Source organism: Canis aureus, chromosome 30 (assembly GCF_053574225.1).
Source record: "Canis aureus isolate CA01 chromosome 30, VMU_Caureus_v.1.0, whole genome shotgun sequence".
NCBI lineage: Eukaryota > Metazoa > Chordata > Mammalia > Carnivora > Canidae > Canis > Canis aureus.
In genome coordinates this window covers 42,421,918-42,442,250 of record NC_135640.1, presented here as the reverse complement: position 1 = coordinate 42,442,250, position 20,333 = coordinate 42,421,918, and the positions used below count along the sequence as shown (strand labels likewise).

The 20,333-nt window shown below is 58.0% G+C and overlaps 3 protein-coding genes across 3 annotated transcripts in view; all 3 read left to right on the top strand.

The window, feature by feature from the left end:
• TSPEAR (thrombospondin type laminin G domain and EAR repeats) overlaps positions 1 to 20,333 on the top strand; it is a 187,920-nt gene that overhangs the window by 151,392 nt on the left and 16,195 nt on the right. The window contains exons 3-7 of the mRNA XM_077879407.1: positions 12,474 to 12,712; positions 14,701 to 14,791; positions 16,216 to 16,372; positions 17,890 to 18,021; positions 18,684 to 18,910. Coding sequence (XP_077735533.1) covers positions 12,474 to 12,712; positions 14,701 to 14,791; positions 16,216 to 16,372; positions 17,890 to 18,021; positions 18,684 to 18,910 — 846 coding nt within the window. The remainder of the gene's footprint in view (positions 1 to 12,473; positions 12,713 to 14,700; positions 14,792 to 16,215; positions 16,373 to 17,889; positions 18,022 to 18,683; positions 18,911 to 20,333) is intronic.
• On the top strand, positions 2,009 to 3,049 carry LOC144301681 (uncharacterized). Its single transcript, XM_077878721.1, has one exon. It carries the CDS (start codon positions 2,009 to 2,011, stop codon positions 2,879 to 2,881), a length of 873 nt encoding a protein of 290 aa, XP_077734847.1. The 3' UTR covers positions 2,882 to 3,049.
• On the top strand, positions 10,621 to 11,400 carry LOC144301540 (uncharacterized). Its single transcript, XM_077878672.1, has 2 exons — positions 10,621 to 11,295; positions 11,356 to 11,400. The coding sequence occupies exons 1-2, from the start codon at positions 10,666 to 10,668 to the stop codon at positions 11,398 to 11,400; spliced, it is 675 nt and encodes a 224-aa protein (XP_077734798.1). The 5' UTR covers positions 10,621 to 10,665.

Genomic DNA, 20,333 nt, shown 5'->3' with positions numbered 1-20,333 from the left:
TTGGTACCCTACACTCCCACGTTATTCGAGGGTCAACTGTACTCATGTTCCAAAATGCGGAAAGAGCTCTCAAAATGCAATGTCAAGGACACCTGAAACAGGACGAGGCCTGCACTTTGAAGAAACGCCCAAAAGACGCAGGAGATGGCAAATACACACGTGAAAAAGAGGCCCAACACCATTCCTCATCAGGGAGATGCACACTGAAGCCGCAGCGAGACACCCATAGACGACTCTCAGAAGGGCCACCGGGGACAAGCCTGACCACGCCCGGCGCTGGCGGGGACGCGGGGAGTGGGGCGCTCGAACAGCGCCGGGGGACTGCAGTGTCACACAGCCCCTGGGGACACATGGTGGCAAGTCAGCGCGGTAAGGAATCTCGGCTCGGCATTGGGCATCAGGGCATCGCAAACTAAATCCGGGAAGATGCCACCGCACACCAATGGCTGATATTGAATAATCTTAAAAACCTGGCACGTCCAGGGCCGGCAAGGATGCAGAGGCGCGGAACTGCCCTGCGCCGTGGGTGAGGGTGCAAACGGCAGAGGCACCTGCAAAAGATTTGGGCCGTTTCGTGTCGCATCTAACACGGCCTCCCTGTGGCCCATCTGCGCCACCCCCGGGTGTGTACTCAGGACACAGACGCTCCAGCCGGGTAAACGCCTGCGCGCGTGGCAGCAGCTGTGTTCATACCCGCAAGCACGGGAGGCGCAGGAAGCGTCCTTCCCACGACAGGATGGCGGGATCATGGTGGGTCCCTGCGGGAGGCCGAGTCCCGCCCAAGCGCCTGCCCCTCCAGTGAAGGAAGCAGCCCCGGGCGGCTGCGCACCGGATGTAGGTGACTTTCTGGAAAAGACCTAACTGTAGTGAAGGAGTCAGGGTTGCAGGGGCCTGGGGTGGAGGGACGGGGACGCAAGGGGACTTCGGCGCGGCACATGGCGGCCTTGGGCGTCCGCCAGGTCTCAGCGCTGCGCACCTGCCAGCGCGTCCCCTGTGGGGGGAGGAGGGCGGACGGGAGCACCTGCTCGCCTCGGGGAGGTCACGCGGGCAAAACTCCTCTCCCTGAAGAAGCTGAGGACCACAAGCTTTTGGCAGATTTTTTTTTTTCTCTCGATTATCTTTTATGTTCTACTTCTCTTCGTTTTTGCTGGTTGAGTTTTACCTGCCCAGTGGTCTCGATGCTTTCCCAGGTGGTGCCCGCCAGGCAGTTTCCAGAACAGCTGTAGTGTCCCAAGGGCTTTACCTTCCGGACCCTGGATGGCTCCGGGGACCCAGAACTGAACTCACCTCCCCCGGTCGCAGGGTTGCCGTGCGGTGCCGATCTCTCTGGAAGCACCTGGGGTGCTCGGGTGGCTGGGATGTTGGGATTCAGCAGCGGGCCTCGACCCGCCCGTTCCCTGCACCTCATCCCACGTCTGCTCAGCGGTCCCCATCTGGAGACCCCATTTCCCTCTGTTCGGAGAATTGTTCCCCGTGGCGGATCTTTCTGGAAATCTCCTGATGAAGGCTGGATTTGGACGACATCATCCACTCCCCTCGCGGCCTCCACATCCCACCTGCGAGCTCCTCATCAGCCCCCGACCGCCCTGGCCACCGGGCGCCCTCCGTGGGTGCAGGGGACGCCCCGCAGCTCACTGGCACCCCGTGGCCCTCACGGAGTCTGTAGCCCTCGGGGCCCGCGGGCAACCGTAGAGGGCGGCTACATGGCCTGCGACTCCCGGGCCCCCGGTGCCCCCGGCTGTTTGCTCCAGACGGACACCCTCGGGGTCCTCGACTCCCACGGGCATTTTTAGGGCAGCAAAGTCCTTCCTGTAAATACAGCAGAATAATAAGCACTCACAGGACTCGGGCAAAACACCAACGAGGAAGGGGAAGTCTCGGGAGCCTGTCGCTGGACAGCACGCGCCAGGGCCGTATAAAGGCCGCCGGACCAGCACCTCGCACACTCACACCCACACCTGCACCGGCACACTCACCCGCACCCACACCCCGCCCCAGCACCCACACCATGGCCGCCTCCACCCTGTCCGTCTGCTCCAGCGACCTGAGCTACGGCGGCCGCGTCTGCCTGCCCGGCTCCGGCGACTCCTACCCCGACCCCTCCTGGCAGGTGGACGACTGTCCTGAGAGCTACTGCGAGCCCCCCTGCTTCGCCTCGGCCTCCTGCCTGACCCTCCTCTGCACCCCTGCGAGCTGCGGGTCCAGCCCCTGCCCACCAGCCTGCCCCGGCTCCTGCCAGCCCTCGTGCGGCAGCTGCTCCCCCTGCCAGGAGGGCTGCGGTGTGTCTGTCTGCTGCAAGCCCGTGTGCTGCACCCCCGTCTGCTGCAAGCCCGTCTGCTGCACCCCTGTCTGCTGCAAGCCCGTGTGCTGTGAGGCCTCCGCCTGCTGCCAGCCCAGCCCCTGCGCCACCTCCTGCTGCAAGCCCGTGTGCTGCACCCCTGTCTGCTGCAAGCCCGTCTGCTGTGAAGCATCCCCTTGCTCAGCCTCCCCCTGCTGCCAGCAGTCTAGCTGCCAGCCCTCCTGCTGCAGCTCCTCCCCCTGCCAGGAAGACAGCTGTGTGTCTGTCTGCTGCAAGCCCGTCTGCTGCACCCCTGTCTGCTGCAAGCCCGTCTGCTGCACCCCTGTCTGCTGCAAGCCTGTTTGTTGTACCCCTGTCTGCTGCAAGCCCGTCTGCTGCACCCCTGTCTGCCGCAAACCCGTCTGCTGCCAGGCCTCCCCCTGCTGCCAGCCCAGCCCCTGCAGACCCTCTTCCTGCGTGTCCCTCCTCTGCCGCCCCGTGTGCAGACCTGCCTGCTGTGCATCCCCCTCCCTATGCCAGCCCCTCTGCTGCCCCCAGGCCTCCAGCGTGTCCCTGCTGTGCCGTCCCGTGTGCTCCCGCTGATGGGACACGTGACCCTGGGGCGCTGAGCTTAGGCCCCACCCAGGGATGGTGGGCCTCCCGGCCAACCCTCACCCCAGCCCTCAGCTGTGCTATGTAGCTGCCCCCACCCACGACGGGGTCCCCTTGGGTGTCCACTCTCCTGAGCTGACTTCACCTCCTCCCTCCTTAGAACGCTGACCCTGCGGCTCTCCGGGGCTCCTGCTCCCGGGACACACCTCCACCTGCACTGGGTCACCTGCCTTCCCTCCCAGTTCCTCTGCTCGGCTCTGGTCACCTGGCCTCACCCTCCGACCTGTTGGCACCTCCCCTGACCCCAATAAACTCACTTCACCGGCTGACCTGCTTCCTTTCATCTGACTCTCACAGGGGCAGGGTCCCGGGGTTTGGACCCGACAGTGGTCTCGTCCTGCCTGAACATCTCTGGGAGGTGGGATGAGAGGTCCCCAAGGGTAGGGCCCAACTGCTCTGGGCAGGGCTGCGGGGTGGTTCTCCCGCCCTGGTGTAAGATGGTCAGGGCTGCTGGGCGCCACATGCGTCCCCGGGGCTCCTGAGCCTGGCCACCTGCACATGGGGAGAGGCCTGCGGCGCCGGGCCGGGGCCCATCTCCACCCACCACCCCAGCTGGGCAAAGCGGCCCAGACAGCCGGCCTTGGGGCTGCGGGCAGCACAGCTCCTGGGGGCCTGGGGTCCTCCCGAGTGCTGTTCTCATCCCCTGGAGAGGTGGCAGGCTGTGGGACGCAGGTTGCTGCCAAGATGGGGTAATAGGGACTGGATACCTTCCCACCTGGGCCAACCCAGAGCCCTGACAAGACCCTGAAGCCAGCGTGTCAGGTTCAGGACCCGAGGAGCACGGGACAAGCACAGCGGGGAAGGAAAAGCACAAGGTGCTTATCGCCGTTGGGGCTCTCACCCCCTGGAGAATATTTCCAGCCCCATGCAGGAGGGCCACCCCAGCGGAGCTCCGGGCACCCTCAAGTTCACAGATGGCCTTGGGCGCTGGGGGAGGCACAGGCAGCCAGTGTTTGGGTCTGGGGTCCCCGTCACGCTCCGGGGTCGCTCTGTGCCCCACCCCACCCTTCCGGTGCAGCCCGCGGCACCTGCTGGCGTAGCGTCTCCACCCTGGGTCCTTCCAGGGACCTCCTAGGGCAGGATGCACAGACAGCGCGGGGTCTCCGTGGGTGGCTTTTTCATTCCCGCCCGGGTGTGTAAATTTCCTCTGCGTCTCTTCACGGTGTGAACGCTCCCTTCCTCTTATTCTTCTTTTTTAAAATTTGTCTCTATTGATGCCAAATGCACGTAACACCACGTCTACCGTCTTAACCATCTTCAAGCATACAGTTCAGGGGTGCTGAGCACATTCTTGACGTGGGGCGACCATCCCGCCGCCCGTCCCCCAGACTCTTCTATTCTTGGGAAAATGAAGCCGCGTCCCCGTGGGACACAGACTCGCCATCGCCCCTCCGCCGCCCCTGGCACGCACCCTCCCTCCTCTGTCCCCGAAGCACCTCAGAGAAGGGGGGGTCACGTCGTAGTTGTCTCTCTGTGATTGGCCTGTGTCTCCGGCCTGGACGTCCTCATGCCTCACCCACATTGGAGTCAGACTCGCTTCCTCTTTAAGGCTGAACACTGTTCCGCGAGCCGGACCGCGTTTGCTTCTCTACTCATCCCTCGGTGGACGCTGGGGCCGCTCGACTCTAGCTCTTGTGAATGATGCCGCTGTGACCACGGCTGTCAGAGATCTCCTTGAAGGCCTGCTTCCAGTTCTCTTGAGCAAATGCCCGTATCAGTGCTGGACCGTGTGGTAATTCTACTGTTCATCTTTTGAAGAACCACCGTACTAACTTCCACAGTGGCCGTGGCCAGTTCACGTTCCCACTCACAACCCCCAAGGGCTTCAATTTCTCCACATCCTCATCAACACTTGCTGTCTTCTTCTTGCATATATATCATATACACTATCTCCTCGTTGTGATAATATTTACATAAATATTATATATTTATCCTAATGGGTGTAAAATGGGTGGCTTCTCATTGGAATTTTGATGCGCATGTCTCTAATGATGAGCGATGTTGAGCATCTTTTCATCTGCTCATTATTCACATACCTTGTACGTCTTTGGAAAAACGTCTATTCAAGTCCACTGCTTGTTTCTGAATGGGGTGGTTTGGCTTTTTGTTATTGAGTTTTGGGAATTCTCTGAACATTTTAGATATGAATCCCTTAACGGAACGTGATTTTCAAATGTTTTCTCCCATTTCTCTGGGTTACGTTTTATTCTCCATTGGTATTGTCTTTTGAGGCGAAAATATTTAAAATTTTCGTGAACTCCAAGTTTTTATTTTTTATGTTGTTGTGCCTTGCTATCATATCCAGGACATCACTGTGGAACCCAGTGTTGTGAAGCCTTCATCCTGTGTTTTTGTTTTCTTCCAAGAGTTTTATAGTTTTAGGTCTTCCATTTGTGTCATGGATCTGTTTTGAGTTCATTTTTGTGTGTGGTGTGAGGTAGGGGCCTTTCATTCTCTTGCATGTGGATAGTCAGTTTTCCTGGCACCGTTTTTTGAAAAGACTGTCCTTCCTCCATCGAATGGACTTGGTACCCTTGTGAAAAATGATTTGACCTGAATGTGAAGGTTTATTTCTGGACTCTATGCTATTCCATCAGTTTACATGGCCGCCCGTCTTATGCCAGTACCACCCTGTGTTAATTATTGTAGCTTTGTGCCTTTGAAATCAGGAAGTGTATGTCCTCTGGCCTTGTTTTTTCAGAATTGTTCTGACTATACAGAGATTCCATGTGAGTTTGAGGGGTTTAATGTTTCTGTAAAAACATCATTGAGGGCAGCCTGGGTGGCTCAGCAGCTTAGCGCCACCTTCAGCCCAGGGTGTGATCCTGGAGACCCGGGATCGTGTTCCGCTTCTGGCTCCCTGCATGGAGCCTGTTTCTCCCTCTGCCTCTCTCTCTCTCTCTCTCCCTGTCTCTCTCATGAATAAATAAATAAAAATCTTAAAAAAAATCATTGAGATTTCAATAGCAATTGTATCACGTCTGTAGATTGCTTTGGGTACTATTGACGTCTTAGCAATCCTGAGCCTTCCAACCTGTGAACATGGAATGTCTTCCCATTGAATCATGTCTTCTTTACCATCTGTCAGCAACGTTTTTTAGGTTTCATCATCCAGGCTTTTGCCTCCGTGGTTAATTCCCTTTATTTTATTCTTTTTGGATGCAATGGTAAGTGGAATTGTTTTTATAATTTCCTTTTTGGGCTGTTCATTATTAGTGTATAGAAATGCAACTGATTTTTGTGCGTTGACTTTGTATCCTCCCATCTTTCTGAATTCATTCCTAGTGCTAACAGGTCTTTAGGATTTCCTACATATAAGATCATAGCATCTGTGAACAGAGGTGATTTCATTTTTTCCTTTCTAATTTAGACTGCTTTTATTTATTTTATTGTCTAACTACTCTCCTAGAGCCTCCAGTACTGTGGTGGTTAGACGCAGGAAAAGTGGGCATCCTGTGTTGTTTTTGATCTTAGAAGAAAAGCTGTCTTTACCCAGAGTGTGCTGTGTGCTGTGGGGTTTTCACATATATATTTTATTATGTTGAGATAGTTCCTTCTATTACTAATTTGTTGAGTGTTTTGACCATGAAAGAGTCTTGAATTTTGTCAGATGCTTTTTCTGTATCAGTTGAGAGGATCGTGTACTTTCTTCTTTACTCTGGGAATGTGGGGTTTTCTATTGACTGATTTTCATATGTGGAACCTTCCTTGAATTCCAGAAGTCGATACAACTTTTTGGTTGTTGCATATAATCCTTTGACTATGCTGCTGAATTCAGTTTGCTGGTATCTTGTTGAGGTCTTTTGCATCATTGTTCATGAGGGATATTGGTTTGTGGTTTCCTGTTCTTATCATGTCTTTGACTGGCTTTGTTATCAGGGTAATGTAAACCTCATAGAATGAATGGGGGACTCTTCCACCTTGTTTAATCTTTTTTAAAAAAAGACTAAAGTGAACAAGGATTAATCGGTAAAAAAAAAAAAAAAAAAACTGTGAACCTGATATAAGGCATCTGTTGAAAACTTACAGACAAAAAAGGAAAGAAAAAAGAAAAGAAAACTTACAGCCAACACCATGCCTAGCTGTAAAAGACTGAGAGCTTTCCTCTAAAGATGAGGAAGAGGATACAGACGTCCTTTCTCACTGCTCCTACTCAACATCATTCCGAAGTCCTATCCATGCAACAAGCAAGAAAAAGAAAGAAAAGAAATAAAAGGCATACATGTCAGAAATTAAGAAATACGATGGTCTCAGGGATCCGTGGGTGGCTCACCAGTTTAGCACCTGCCTTCAGCCCGGGGCATGATCCTGGGTTCCTGGGATCAAGTCCCACATCAGGGTCCCTGCATGGAGCCTGATTCTCCTTCTGCCTCTGTCTCTGCTCTCTCTCTCTGTCTCTCATGAATTAATAAATAGAATCTTAAAAAAGAATACAATGCTCTCTATTCACAGAGGATATGGCTGTCCACATGGAATATCCCCAAGAATCCACACAAATCTCCCAGAACTATTAGAGAGTTTAGCAAGGTTGAAGTGTGCAAGTCTAAAATAATTAAAATTAAGTGCATTTCTATATAGTAGCAACAAATAATTGGAATTGAAAAATGTTGCTTAAAGGTGTGATTTGCAATAGAATAAATGGTGAAAACTGAGGTATACATCTCAGAGAATATGGACATATGAGGACTATCAAAGTACTGATGAGAGAAGTTTAACAAGCTGTACGTAAATGGAGAGCTAGACCATGTTCACAGGTTGGAATATTGTTATGGTGTCAGTGACCTCCAGCCTGGTCTATAATAGGTTCAAGGCAATCCCGATCCACATCCGGTAGGAGCTTCCCGTCCATATGAGCAAGCTAATTCTAAAACTATTTGGAAAGGCAAAGGAGCTCAAGTATCCACATCATTTGAAAATGAAGAACAAAGTTGGAAGACTTCACCACTTGACTTCAAGATTTCCTATAAAGTTACAGTAATCAAGACGACGTGATGTTGGCAAAGGGATATAATTACGTAGACTAATGAAACAGAATAGACACGTAGATCCCCATGAATACAGTCAGCTGATTTTTGACAGAAACGCAAAGTCAAGTTAAAGACAGAAGTGTACTGGGAACAACTGGACTTCCCAAATGCAAAAAAAAAAAACAAAAACAAAACAAACAAAAAAAAAAAACAGAGAAAGGAGACTTGACCCATACCTCACACTTAGTATAAAAATTCAATAAAAATGGATCATAGACCTAAATGTAAAATGTAAGCATTTTAAGCATTTAGAAGAAAACACTAGAGGAAATCCTTGTGAAATCTCTGTGTTGAGCAGAGTTCTTAGGCTTAAGAACCAAAAGTTTGGTCTGAAAAAGAAGAAAATTGATAAGTTGGTCTTTACCAATATTAAACTTCAAACCACGCTGTGAAGAGCGTGGAGAGAGAAGCCACGGAGTTGCAGAAAATATTTGCAAGTCACATCTGAGCAAAGTACAGCTGACCCTTGAGCAACACGGGTGTGGACGGCTGGTGCCCACTCAGACGTGGTGTTTCCGGGAAATACATGTCCTTCCGTGCATGTGTTTTCTCTTCCTGCTGACTTTTGTACGAACATTTTCTTCTCTAGCTCACGAGTCGATGTGTCCATGGACTCTGCGTTGTCAGTAGGGCTTCGGGTCCACAGGACGCTGTTAGCAGTTTCGTTTCTGGGCAGTCAGGGCTCGAGGCGGTTGGCACCCTACACTCCCACGTTATTCGAGGGTCAACTGTACTCATGTTCCAAAATGCGGAAAGAGCTCTCAAAATGCAATGTCAAGGAAACCTAAGAAAGGAGGAGGCCTGCACTTTGAAAAAACGCGCAAAAGACGCAGGAGATGGCAAATACGCATGTGAAAAAGAGGCCCAACACCATTCCTCATCAGGGAGATGCACACTGAAGCCGCAGTGAGACACCCATAGATGCCTCTCAGAAGGGCCACCGGGGACAAGCCTGACCACGCCCGGCGCTGGCGGGGACGCGGGGAGTGGGGCGCTCGAACAGCGCCGGGGGACTGCAGTGTCACACAGCCCCTGGGGACACATGGGGGCAAGTCAGCGCGGTAAGGAATCTCGGCTCGGCATTGGGCATCAGGGCATCGCAAACTAAATCCGGCAAGATGCCACCGCACACCAATGGCTGATATTGAATAATTTTAAAAACCTGGCACGTCCAGGGCCGGCAAGGATGCAGAGGCGCGGAACTGCCCTGCGCCGTGGGTGAGGGTGCAAACGGCAGAGGCACCTGCAAAAGATTTGGGCCGTTTCGTGTCGCATCTAACACGGCCTCCCTGTGGCCCATCTGCGCCACCCCCGGGTGTGTACTCAGGACAAACAGACGCTCCAGCCGGGTAAACGCCTGTGCGCGTGGCAGCAGCTGTGTTCATACCCGCAAGCACGGGAGGCGCAGGAAGCGTCCTTCCCACGACAGGATGGCGGGATCATGGTGGGTCCCTGTGGGAGGCCGAGTCCCGCCCAAGCGCCTGCCCCTCCAGTGAAGGAAGCAGCCCCGGGCGGCTGCGCACTGGATGTAGGTGACTTTCTGGAAAAGACCTAACTGTAGTGAAGGAGTCAGGGTTGCAGGGGCCTGGGGTGGAGGGACGGGGACGCAAGGGGACTTCGGCGCGGCACATGGCGGCCTTGGGCGTCCGCCAGGTCTCAGCGCTGCGCACCTGCCAGCGCGTCCCCTGTGGGGGGAGGAGGGCGGACGGGAGCACCTGCTCGCCTCGGGGAGGTCACGCGGGCAAAACTCCTCTCCCTGAAGAAGCTGAGGACCACAAGCTTTTGGCAGATTTTTTTTTTTTTCTCTCGATTATCTTTTATGTTCTACTTCTCTTCGTTTTTGCTGGTTGAGTTTTACCTGCCCAGTGGTCCCGATGCTTTCCCAGGTGGTGCACGCCAGGCAGTTTCCAGAACAGCTGTAGTGTCGCAAGGTCCCCTGGTTGGCTCCGGGGACCCAGAATTGAACTCACCTCCCCCGGTCGCAGGGTTGCCGTGCGGTGCCGATCTCTCTGGAAGCACCTGGGGTGCTCGGGTGGCTGGGATGTTGGGATTCAGCAGCGGGCCTCGACCCGCACGTTCCCTGCACCTCATCCCACGTCTGCTCAGCGGTCCCCATCTGGAGACCCCATTTCCCTCTGTTCAGAGAATTGTTCCCCGTGGCGGATCTTTCTGGAAATCTCCTGATGAAGGCTGGATTTGGACGACATCATCCACTCCCCTCGTGGCCTCAACATCCCACCTGGGAGCCCCTCATCCGCCCCCGACCACCCTGGCCACCGGGCGCCCACCGTGGGTGCAGGGGACGCCCCGCAGCTCATGAGCACCCTGTGGCCCTCATGGAGAATGTGGCCCTCGGGGCCCGCGGGCAACTGTCCCCACCCGGAGGGCGGCCTCAGCGGCTACACGACCCGCGACTCCCGGGCCCCCGGTGCCCCCGGCTGTTTGGGGTCCTCGGCCCCGACGGGCATTTTTAGGGCAGCAAATCCTTCCTGTAAATACAGCAGAATAATAAGCACTCGCAGGACTCGGGCAAAACACCAACGAGGAAGGGGAAGTCTCGGGAGCCTGTCGTTGGACAGCACGCGCCAGGGCCGTATAAAAGCCGCCGGCCCAGCACCTCGCACACTCACACCCACACCCGCACCCACACACTCACCCGCACCCACACCCCGCCCCAGCACCCACACCATGGCCGCCTCCACCCTGTCCGTCTGCTCCAGCGACCTGAGCTACGGCGGCCGCGTCTGCCTGCCCGGCTCCGGCGACTCCTGCCCCGACCCCTCCTGGCAGGTGGACGACTGTCCCGAGAGCTACTGCGAGCCCCCCTGCTGCGCCCCGGCCTCCTGCCTGACCCTCCTCTGCACCCCTGCGAGCTGCGGGTCCAGCCCCTGCCCACCAGCCTGCCCCGGCTCCTGCCAGCCCTCGTGCGGCAGCTGCTCCCCCTGCCAGGAGGGCTGCGGTGTGTCTGTCTGCTGCAAGCCCGTGTGCTGCACCCCCGTCTGCTGCAAGCCCGTGTGCTGCACCCCTGTCTGCTGCAAGCCCGTGTGCTGTGAGGCATCCCCTTGCTCAGCCTCCCCCTGCTGCCAGCAATCTAGCTGCCAGCCCTCCTGCTGCAGCTCCTCCCCCTGCCAGGAAGACAGCTGTGTGTCTGTCTGCTGCAAGCCTGTCTGCTGCACCCCCGTGTGCTGCAAGCCCGTGTGCTGCACCCCTGTCTGCTGCACCCCCGTCTGCTGCAAACCCGTCTGCTGCCAGGCCTCCCCCTGCTGCCAGCCCAACCCCTGCAGACCCTCCTCCTGCGTGTCCCTCCTCTGCCGCCCAGTGTGCAGGCCCGCCTGCTATGCCCCCTCCTCCCCCTGCCAGCCCAGCTTCTGCCCCCAGGCCTCCAGTGTGTCCCTGCTGTGCCGTCCCGGGTGCTCCTGCTGATGGGGCACGTTCCTCCGGGGCGCTCAGCTCAGGCCCCACCCAGGGACGGTGGCCTTCCCAGGTGTCCACTCTCCTGAGCTGACTTCACCACCTTCCTCCTAAGAACGCTGACCCCGTGGCTCTCCGGGGCTCCTGCTCCCGGGACGCACCTCCACCTACCCTGGGTCACCTGCCTTCCCTCCCAGTTCCTCTGCTCTGGTCACCTGGCCTTGCCCTCCAACCTGTGGGTCCCTCTCAAGTACCCCAATAAACTCACTTCACCAGCTGACCTGCTTCCTTTTATCTGACTCTCACGGGGGTGACCGTGTGGACGCTGGGGCTTCCTGGCTGAGGCCGAGTAGCCGCAGGCGCCCCGGGAAGTCTGCGTGTACCTGGGCTGCTCTGCGGGTGGGTCCCGGCCGTGTCGCTGCCTCGTGTCCCCCAGAGCCTACTGCCGGCCTTCAGCGAGGGAGGGCGGCTGGGTCATATGGCCTCTTCCTGTCACCGTTTCCAGGGCCCCCGCACTGTTTTCTACCTCAGCCCTTCAGGGCTGCACTGACCTTGTCACTGTGGTGGGCCCTGCCCTGCCTCCCCTCCTCGCCCTCCCCTGTCCCTCCCTCCCGGGCCTAGCCTCCCCTCCCCTCTTTTCCCCTGCCCAGACTCCTCTCTGGTTATCACCTGCCCAGCCTCCCCTGCCCCTCCCTCCCCTGCCCAGCTTCGTCTCCCCCTGCCTCCTCTACCCCTCCCTCTCCTGCCCAGTCTCCCCTGACCCTCCTCCCCTGCCCACCCTCCCTTGCCCAGGCTCCCCTCCCCCTCTCTTCCTTGCCCAGCCTACCCTCCCCTCTCTCTCCCCTGCCCAGCCTCCCCTCCCCTTCTGTCTCCTGCCCAGCCCCCCCCACCATCACCTGCCCAGCCTCCCCTCCCCTGCCCAGCCTCCCCTTCCCCCCTCCCCTGCCCAGCCTCCCCTGTCCAGCCTCCTCTCCCCCCTCTCCCCTCCCCCTCTCTCAGGCCTCCCCTGCCTAGCCTCCCCTCCCTGTCTCTCCCCTGCCCCTCCCTCACCTGTCCAGCCTCCCCTGCCCCATGCTCTCTTTCAGAAGAACGAATACCTGTTCACTGTGGTGGCGGAGGAGCCCGACGCCCTGCTGCTCGGCCTGCGGTACTCGCCCACCCGGCTGCACTTCCTCTTCCTCAGCCAGGACGCGGCGGGAGCCTGGCAAACGCGAGTGACTTTCCGCAGTCCCACCCTGATGGACAGCCAGTGGCACACGCTGGTCTTGGCCGTGTCGGAAGGCTCCTTCTCCCTCACCACGGACTGTGGCCTCCCGGTGGACATGTAGGTGGCAGGATGCGGCGGGCAGGCCAAGGGAGCCGGGGGCCACCCGCCAAGATGCGGCCCCGGGCGGCGGTGCAGGGCGGCAGTGCAGGGCGGCTGGCCCGGCTGCGGCTGGCGTCGTGCAGTGTGCACCGGGGCGCTCGGGCCTGTGGGCCAACAGCCGTCGGGGGCATCCCTGAGGCAGGAGTGTGGGGTCGTCAGCAGGGTCGGGGACCAGACCGTCCTCCGGGAGGGCCGCAACGGGGTGGGGGGGGCCGATGCAGGTGCCCGAGCTGAGGGCACTGGACGTGGCGGGGGAAATGTGCCCTGCAGCGTGTGGTCACCATCATGACAGGCCGCAGAGGAAGGTCACAAAACTCAGGCACCAGCGCCAAGATGAAGTCTTGACTCGAACCCAGCTCCTGCTGTGCCATTTTCAACACATCCCTTGACTTAAGACTCAGTTTGCTTGTCTGGGTTGAGGGAGTGACATAATGGGGTGCAGAACAATCCATCCGGTAGCTTCGACCCAGCCCCAGAAGCCTGAGTCCATACCCTGTCCCGCCGTCACCTGGTCGCCAGGCTGGACTGGCGCCGTCACGGAGTGATGACCCCTGTCGCCCTCAGCTTCCATCCTGGCTCAGTGGGGCTGGAGACTCTTTTTCTTTTTTTTTTTAATCAGAAATTGTCCAGTTTACATAAAATCGATCATTATTCCAAATATTATTTGCAAAGGCAGACTCTCACTCTGCTTAGTTACCATGGAACTGACTCCATAATAAAAAAAAATCCTTGACAGTCATACACTTGGTTTAAATACGTCTCTACTACAAGCGCCACCCCCCCATGCCCTCAAGTACATCAGGGCCTTTGCCGGGTGATGACAGTGGGGACCCAGCAGGGGGAAGGCTCTCTGATGGGGACGTGCAGGGGCCAAGGAAGGGGATGGAAGGAGCCAGGGCTGCAGCCACTGGTGGCCAAGGAGGAACCCGGGCCCTGCGGTCAGGCTTCCAGGCCTTGTGGGAGCCACGGAGGGCACCCTTGTGATCAGAGCTCTGGTGGCAGCACAGGGGATCCTGGGATGGCGGTCAGGATTGGCCTCACCATGGCCAGCTGCAGCCAGACGCAAGCCCGGAAGGAGCAGGTGATCTTACGGGAGGATATGGCACCGAGGAGCAGGAGGGGGCAGTAGGAGAAAGCACATGTCTGGTTCATCAGCCCCAGAGGCTCCGGCCAGGACGTCCCTTCCAGCATGTGCCCACCGTGCCCCCCCACCCCAAGGGTTCAGCTTCCATGTCCGAGTCAAGACCCAGCTCCGGCCACATCTTCCAACACTTCCCAGGCCACCAGCAAGGATCCCTCCTCACCAGACGTCATCTGTGCCCCCCAGGCTTGGTGGAGGGTGGGCAGGCGGGGGACCCAATGCCAGTCTGAGCCATCTGAGGTTCCCGAGAGATGGAGGAGCCACTCTGCAGCCACACTTTTGCAGAAGACTCTTGTCCTGGGGCAAGGAGCATCCCTCAGATGCAGGTCCCCCAGAACCAGGGAATGGGACCTTGCTTGGAGACGGCGTCCTTGCAGGTGTGATCAGGTGAAGCTGAGGTCGTACTGGAGTAGGGCAGGCCCTGGTCCAGAGTCTGGGGTCCTTATAAGAGGAGGAGAGGCACAGAGAGGGCCACGTGAAGACAGAGGCAGTGGGGGGTGGGGGGGAGGGTGACGTGTGCTATAGCCAGGGAAGACCAGAAGCCCCCAAAAGTTGGAAAAGCCGAGATAAACCTCCCCCGGAGCCTCCAGCGGGAGCACGGCCCTGCAACACCTTGATCTCACCCTTCTGGCCTCCAGATCCCTGGACCACCTGCCGTCTGAGCCCAGACGATGAGCGTGTAGTTTGTTACAGTCGCCCCGGGAAACTGAGACCCCTCACGTGCTGCTTCTCCCTGTCCTTTTCTGTGTAAACGGGCCGTGACCCTGCTCCCCACGGCCCTAAAACCAAATTCAACTGTTTTCAGAATGGCCGACGTGCCCTTCCCGGCCACCCTGTCGGTGCGAGGAGCCCGATTCTTCATCGGCAGCCGGAAGAGGACCAAAGGCCTGTTCACGGTAAGGAAGGAAGGGGCTGCCTGTCTGGCCTCCCAACAGCAGCGCTCACAGAGGGGCTGTCACTACAGGCCTGGTGTCCTCACGCTCTGATTCAAAAGATGGGTGTGCGTGCCATGCAGGACCAGGAGCCCTGGAGTACACTAGGGCCCCGTTCTTGCCAGGCACATTTCCCCATGTTCTTTCTTCCTGGCACACTCGCCCCACTGCCAGCGCGGCTCACACCCTACACCCTCAGGGCCCTGCTCCATGTCCCCTTCCATGGACACCTTCTCCTGCCACTTAGAGAAGATGAGACTTGTACCCAGCCCCTTCCCCTGGTTGTCTTCTCCCCCGTAGCCCTGACGGCCCTCAGACCAGCTGTGCATTTGCTCATTTCCTATCTCTCCCCTAGAGTGCAGGTGAAGGACCTTGTTGCATGAGTGTAGGGGCTCTTGTTCCCTGCTCTGTCCAGTGCCTAGCTCCATGCCTGATACATGGCAGGTGCTTGGTGAATATTTACGGATGGCGCGCTTGGGTGGATGGATAGATGGGTAGCTGGAGGGGTGCGCGGGTGGACATATGGATGAGTGAGTGATGGATGATTGAATGGGTGGGTGGGTGAACATACAGAAGAGGGATGGATGGATGGATGGATGGATGGATGGATGGGTGAGTGAGTGACAGATGGCTGAATGAGTGGTTGGGTGAGTGAATATATGGAAGAGTGATGGATGGATGAATGAGTGGATGGACATATGGTGGATGAATGGATGGGTAGATGGATGGATGGATGGGTTAGATAGATGGACACATGGATGGATGAGTGAGTGATGGATGGATTGATGGATGGATGGACAGATGGATGGATGAATGAGTGATGAATAGACATATAGTGGATGGATGGATGGATGGATGGATGAGTGGCAGATGGAAGGATAGATGGATGGATGGATGGACATATGGATGGACGGATGAATGATGGATGGACATATGGTGGATGGATGGATGGGCTAGATGGATGGACACATGGATGGATGAGTGAGTGACAGATGGATGGACATATAAATGGTGGATGGATGGATGGATGGATGGGTGGATGGGTGAGTGATGGAAGGACATATGGTGGATGGATGGATGGGTGGATGGACAGACAGATGGACAGATGGATGGATGAGCAATGCAGCCCAGTCACCCGAGGTTGGTTCATAGGGAAAACCCCTTCTGTGACCTCATTACCTTAGAACGGTGTATAGTTCTCCGCCCTTGCTCCAGTGCTCCCCACCCCCACAGCCAATGAGCAGACTCTTCTCTCGTAGCGCTCGAGGTGGCTAGACCCTCATCCCCATTCCCGCCTGGCCCCCAGGCTCTGGACAGGCTGAGTGAGCCCAGTGGTCCAGGTCCTCTCTGGAAGTGAGGTTCTAAACACGCTGTCCCTCTCTCTGCAGGGCCTGGTGAGGCAGCTGGTGTTGCTGCCCGGCTCGGACGCCACCCCGAGGCTCTGTCCCTGCAGGAGTGCCGAGCTGGCTGTCCTGTCCATCCCCCCTGTCCTGCAAGGTCCCTCGGGGAGGCCAGAAGATAATGAGGTGCTGAAATACCCCTATGGTTAGTAGGTCAAAGCCACCCACTGCCCCGCACTGACGGCAGACCCCAAGAGCTTTGTCACTTTCCGACCTCCCCTGGTAGCAAAGACGGGGGTGATTATCCAACTGACCTCCGAGGGTGCCCTCGCGGCTCTCCTTAGTGTGTGCTTGCGGGTTCTCCACGTTAAGTCACAGTTTGGACCGATTATGTAATTTATGTAATTTATGCAGCCCCTGGAGCAGCCGAATCTCTCCCACCACCCCTCAGCCCGCCCCTCCCGGGCCTCCTGGCCATGCTTCCCCGCTCAGGGGAGCCCCTCAAGGGCGTCGGCCCTCACGGTCCAGTCCTGGGGTGGCTTCCAAACTCCAGAAGCACCGGCTACAGCTCTTTATGTGCTCACGTTGGAGAGGCTAGAGACTGGGGCGCCTCGGTGGCTCAGTCGGTTCAGCAGCCGACTCTTGATTTCAGGTCAGGTCGTGATCTCAGGGTCGTGGGACTGAGGCCTGCATCAGGCTCTGTGCTCAGTGGGGAGTCTGGGGTTCTCTCTCTCCCTCCTTCCCTTCCCCCTGCTCCCATGTGTGCTCACGCTCTCTCTCTCTTTCTCCCTAAAATAAATAAACCTTGGAGAAAATGGTCTACAAATTGACGCAGTTTATTGTCATGACACTTTGAATAATTTTATAGCAAAAGTACGATTTTGAATGATTCCTTAGTTAACAGTACAATTTTGAATCATCTTTAAGTAAAAGAAGAGACACAGAGGAAGAGAATTTCCCCGCACAGAGAAAATTTTCAGGCCCTAAATGGGAATTTGCCACATCTGTCCAGTTCCTCCAGGAGGCAGGAGGCAGGAGTGCGAGCCCAGGCCTCCACTGGGCGCTGCATCCGGCCCAGGTGCTCTGGTCACAGCGCTGGCCGTCGGGTGCAGCACCCACGTCGCTGTAAGTCGGCTGCGCAGCATCTTCAGGATGAGTGGGCCTGGCCCTAGAGGAGGTGTGACCACCAGAGGACGGGGTCAGACGCCAAGAACTGGGCAACCACCAAGCTTAGGTAAACTGGCACCACAGAGTGACCGGTCTGAGAGGAGGGCAGGGCAGCTGTATAACGGCCAAAGCTTTTCTTGTTTCCTTTTTGTTTTTAAAGATTTTATTTATTTATTCCTGAGACACACAGAGAGAGACACACACACAGGCAGAGGGAGAAGCAGGCTCCCTGCAGGGAACCCGATGCAGGACTTGATCCCAGGACCCCGGGGTCACGCCCTGAGCTGAAGGCAGACGCTCAACCACTGAGGCTCCCAGGTGCCCCTGGCCAAGGATTTTCCAACGGAAGGAGGGCCGTGGTCCACAGTGGGGGGGAGGCAGCAGGGAGGCCTCGCACCGTCCGTCCCACTGTGTGGGGGCCTCGCTCCCTCCCCGGGGCCACGTGGAGACCCGTGTGTCCTCATGGGCCCCACACGCAGAGGCAAAGGCAGGACCGCCTGGGCCAGGGGCCACCGCCCAGCTCCTGTACTCTGGACCGTCCTTGTCTCCCCCCAGAAACCGACTTGAAGGTGACGCTGGGGTCCCGGCCCCCGTGCACCAAAGCGGAGGACGCCCAGTTCTGGTTTGACGCCAGCCGGAAGGGGCTGTTCCTGTGTGTGGGCAGCGAGTGGGTCTCCGTGTTAGCAGGTGAGGCGGGCGGCGGGCTCCCCGGCCCGGGAGTCAGGGTTACCTGGGAATAGGGAGCGGCCCCCCAGGACAGCAGGCCCGCGCACGATTTCATTGGATCGTGTGTCCTCTGGGCACAGCACGTGGGGGGCGGGCTTGTTGCGCTCCCCTCGTCCGGGTCGAGTCCCCGAGGCCCCGAGGGGGCAGCCTCGTGGCACCGCGTGTGCCCCTGGGATCTAGATGCTGGAGATCGTCGTTCCCGAGTGCGTCCCGCGGGGCCTTCCCGCGTGGGGACAAGGGTGCTCGGGACCCTCGCCCGCGGGGATCGGGAGCCGCCTCCAGCGCCGCTCACCCGCCTGGAGCCCAGTCCCTCGGGCACCGAGCAGTGAGCGTGGGAAGCGCGGAGGAGGAACCCAGGCCACCCCGTCATGTCACGGGGCCCCCGCACACCCCACACCCGCGCAGGCGCTAGGGCCCCTCTGCCAGCCTCTGTGTGCGGGTGAGACGCGCTCGGGGCAGCTCGCCGTCCGGAGAGCCCCGACGGGGGCCAGGGCCGCGGCCTCGGGGCTCGGGCTCGGGCTCGGGGCTCGGGGCCTGGGGCCTGGGGCCTGGGTCGCGCTCCCCGACGGCCGGCAGCCTCCGTTCCGGGCGGCGTGACCGGGGCTGCACGGTTCTCTCACCAGCCAAGGAAAAGCTGGACTATGTGGAGGAGTACCAGAGCCTGTTCACCAGCTCGGAGACGCTGGGCATCGAGGTCTTTGCCATCCCGGAGGCCGGGCTCTTTGTCGCAGCCGCCAACCGGAAGGCCACGTCTGCCATCTACAAGTGGACGGACGGAAAGTTCGCCTCGTACCAGAACATTCGCACGCACCAAGCGCAGTCCTGGCGACATTTCACCATCGGGAAAAAGGCAAGTCTGCTTCCAGCCACTTTCTTTTTTTTTTTTTTTAAGATTTTATTTATTCATTCAAGAGAGACACACAGAGAGAGGCAGAGCCACAGGCGGAGGGAGAAGCAGGCCCCATGCAGGGAGCCGGACGTGGGACTCGATCCCGGGACCCCAGGATCATGCTCCGGGCTGCAGGCGGCGCTAAGCCGCTGAGCCACCCGGGCTGCCCTCCAGCCTCCTCCTCTCAATCCTTTTTATCTTGGAAAAACCCCGAGTCCAGACGTTGGCTCTGCTCGTGTAGTCGGGAAAGTATTTCTCGTGGTTTCAAAGTCCTGCTCCGGTTCTAAGCAGCTTTCACAGTCACTTAGCGGGGCCTCTAAGTCCAGGATGTGAAGTCTGGTTTCCTACAAAATAGGAGGCACGACCGTTCCCGAGCGGCCGCCCGGGTCCAGGTAACCCATCGGGGCTAAATTAACAGCTTGTGGGCTCCCAGGAGCGGGTCCACAGCGTGGAAATCATTGGCGACAGAGACACTCACTCCGCGGACTCTGTATCCAAACGGAGGGGGCCGGGCCCGGAGGTGAGGGTGTGGGACCCCCCCCCCGCAGGCAGCCCCTGCGCAACCACGGCCGGATGGGGCCGAGGGCTGCCCCCAGCACGACACATTCTCTGATCAGCGCCCCCTGCCCCCTGGACCCCAGGGGGAGAGTCCTGGGGCCGCCCTCCTGTGCCCCCCGCATCGCTCGCTGACCGGAGCCAGGTGCGGCCTGCCCTCAGTTGGGCCCACCTGAGCATGAGCAGGAGCGGGACGGACAGGCCTCTGCGCTCCTGTTGCTCACAGAGCCCCCCGCCCCCACCGAGGCCCAGCCGTGCCCGAGCCCAGCGTGGCGAATGGCTGGCCGGCGCTCTGGCCTTTTGGTTGGCGACATTTTTTTTTTTTAAGATTTTATTTATTTATTCATGAGACACCCAGACTGACAGGCAGAGACACGGGCAGAGGGAGAAGCAGGCTCCCTGCGGGGAGCCCGATGCAGGACTCGATCCCAGGACCCTGGGTCACATCCTGAGCCGAAGGCCCCAGGTGCCCCGGTTGGCAACATTTTCGTTACAAAAAATGCTGACTTCCCATCAAAGAAATACCAGGAAATTCAGAAAAACAAGGTGGGGCAGGTCTGTCCCGTCCCCGTTCAGGTGTGGGGCTTGCTGAGCGCACACTTGCTTCCGTGTTCCGCGGGTGTGCCCCCCCCGCCCCGCGCCCAGCCGGCTTGGCCCCGGGTTCCTCAGAGGGGAGGGGACGGGAAGGGAGTTTTTTGTCTGTTTTTAAAGAAATGCTGATGAGGTACGGGCACCTGTGCGCCACACTCGGCCACACTCGGCCACGCGACAGGCGCGTGCTTCCCAGCGGAGGCGGCCCGGGGCGCTCTGCTCACCCCGGGGACAAGGA

Coding starts and splice junctions, on each gene's coding strand:
- LOC144301681 (XM_077878721.1), top strand. CDS start 2,009: ATGGCCGCCTCCACCCTGTCCGTCTGCTCCAGCGACCTGAGCTACGGC.
- LOC144301540 (XM_077878672.1), top strand. CDS start 10,666: ATGGCCGCCTCCACCCTGTCCGTCTGCTCCAGCGACCTGAGCTACGGC. Junction 11,296..11,355: donor TGTCCCTCCTCTGCCGCCCA/GTGTGCAGGCCC, acceptor TTCTGCCCCCAG/GCCTCCAGTGTGTCCCTGCT.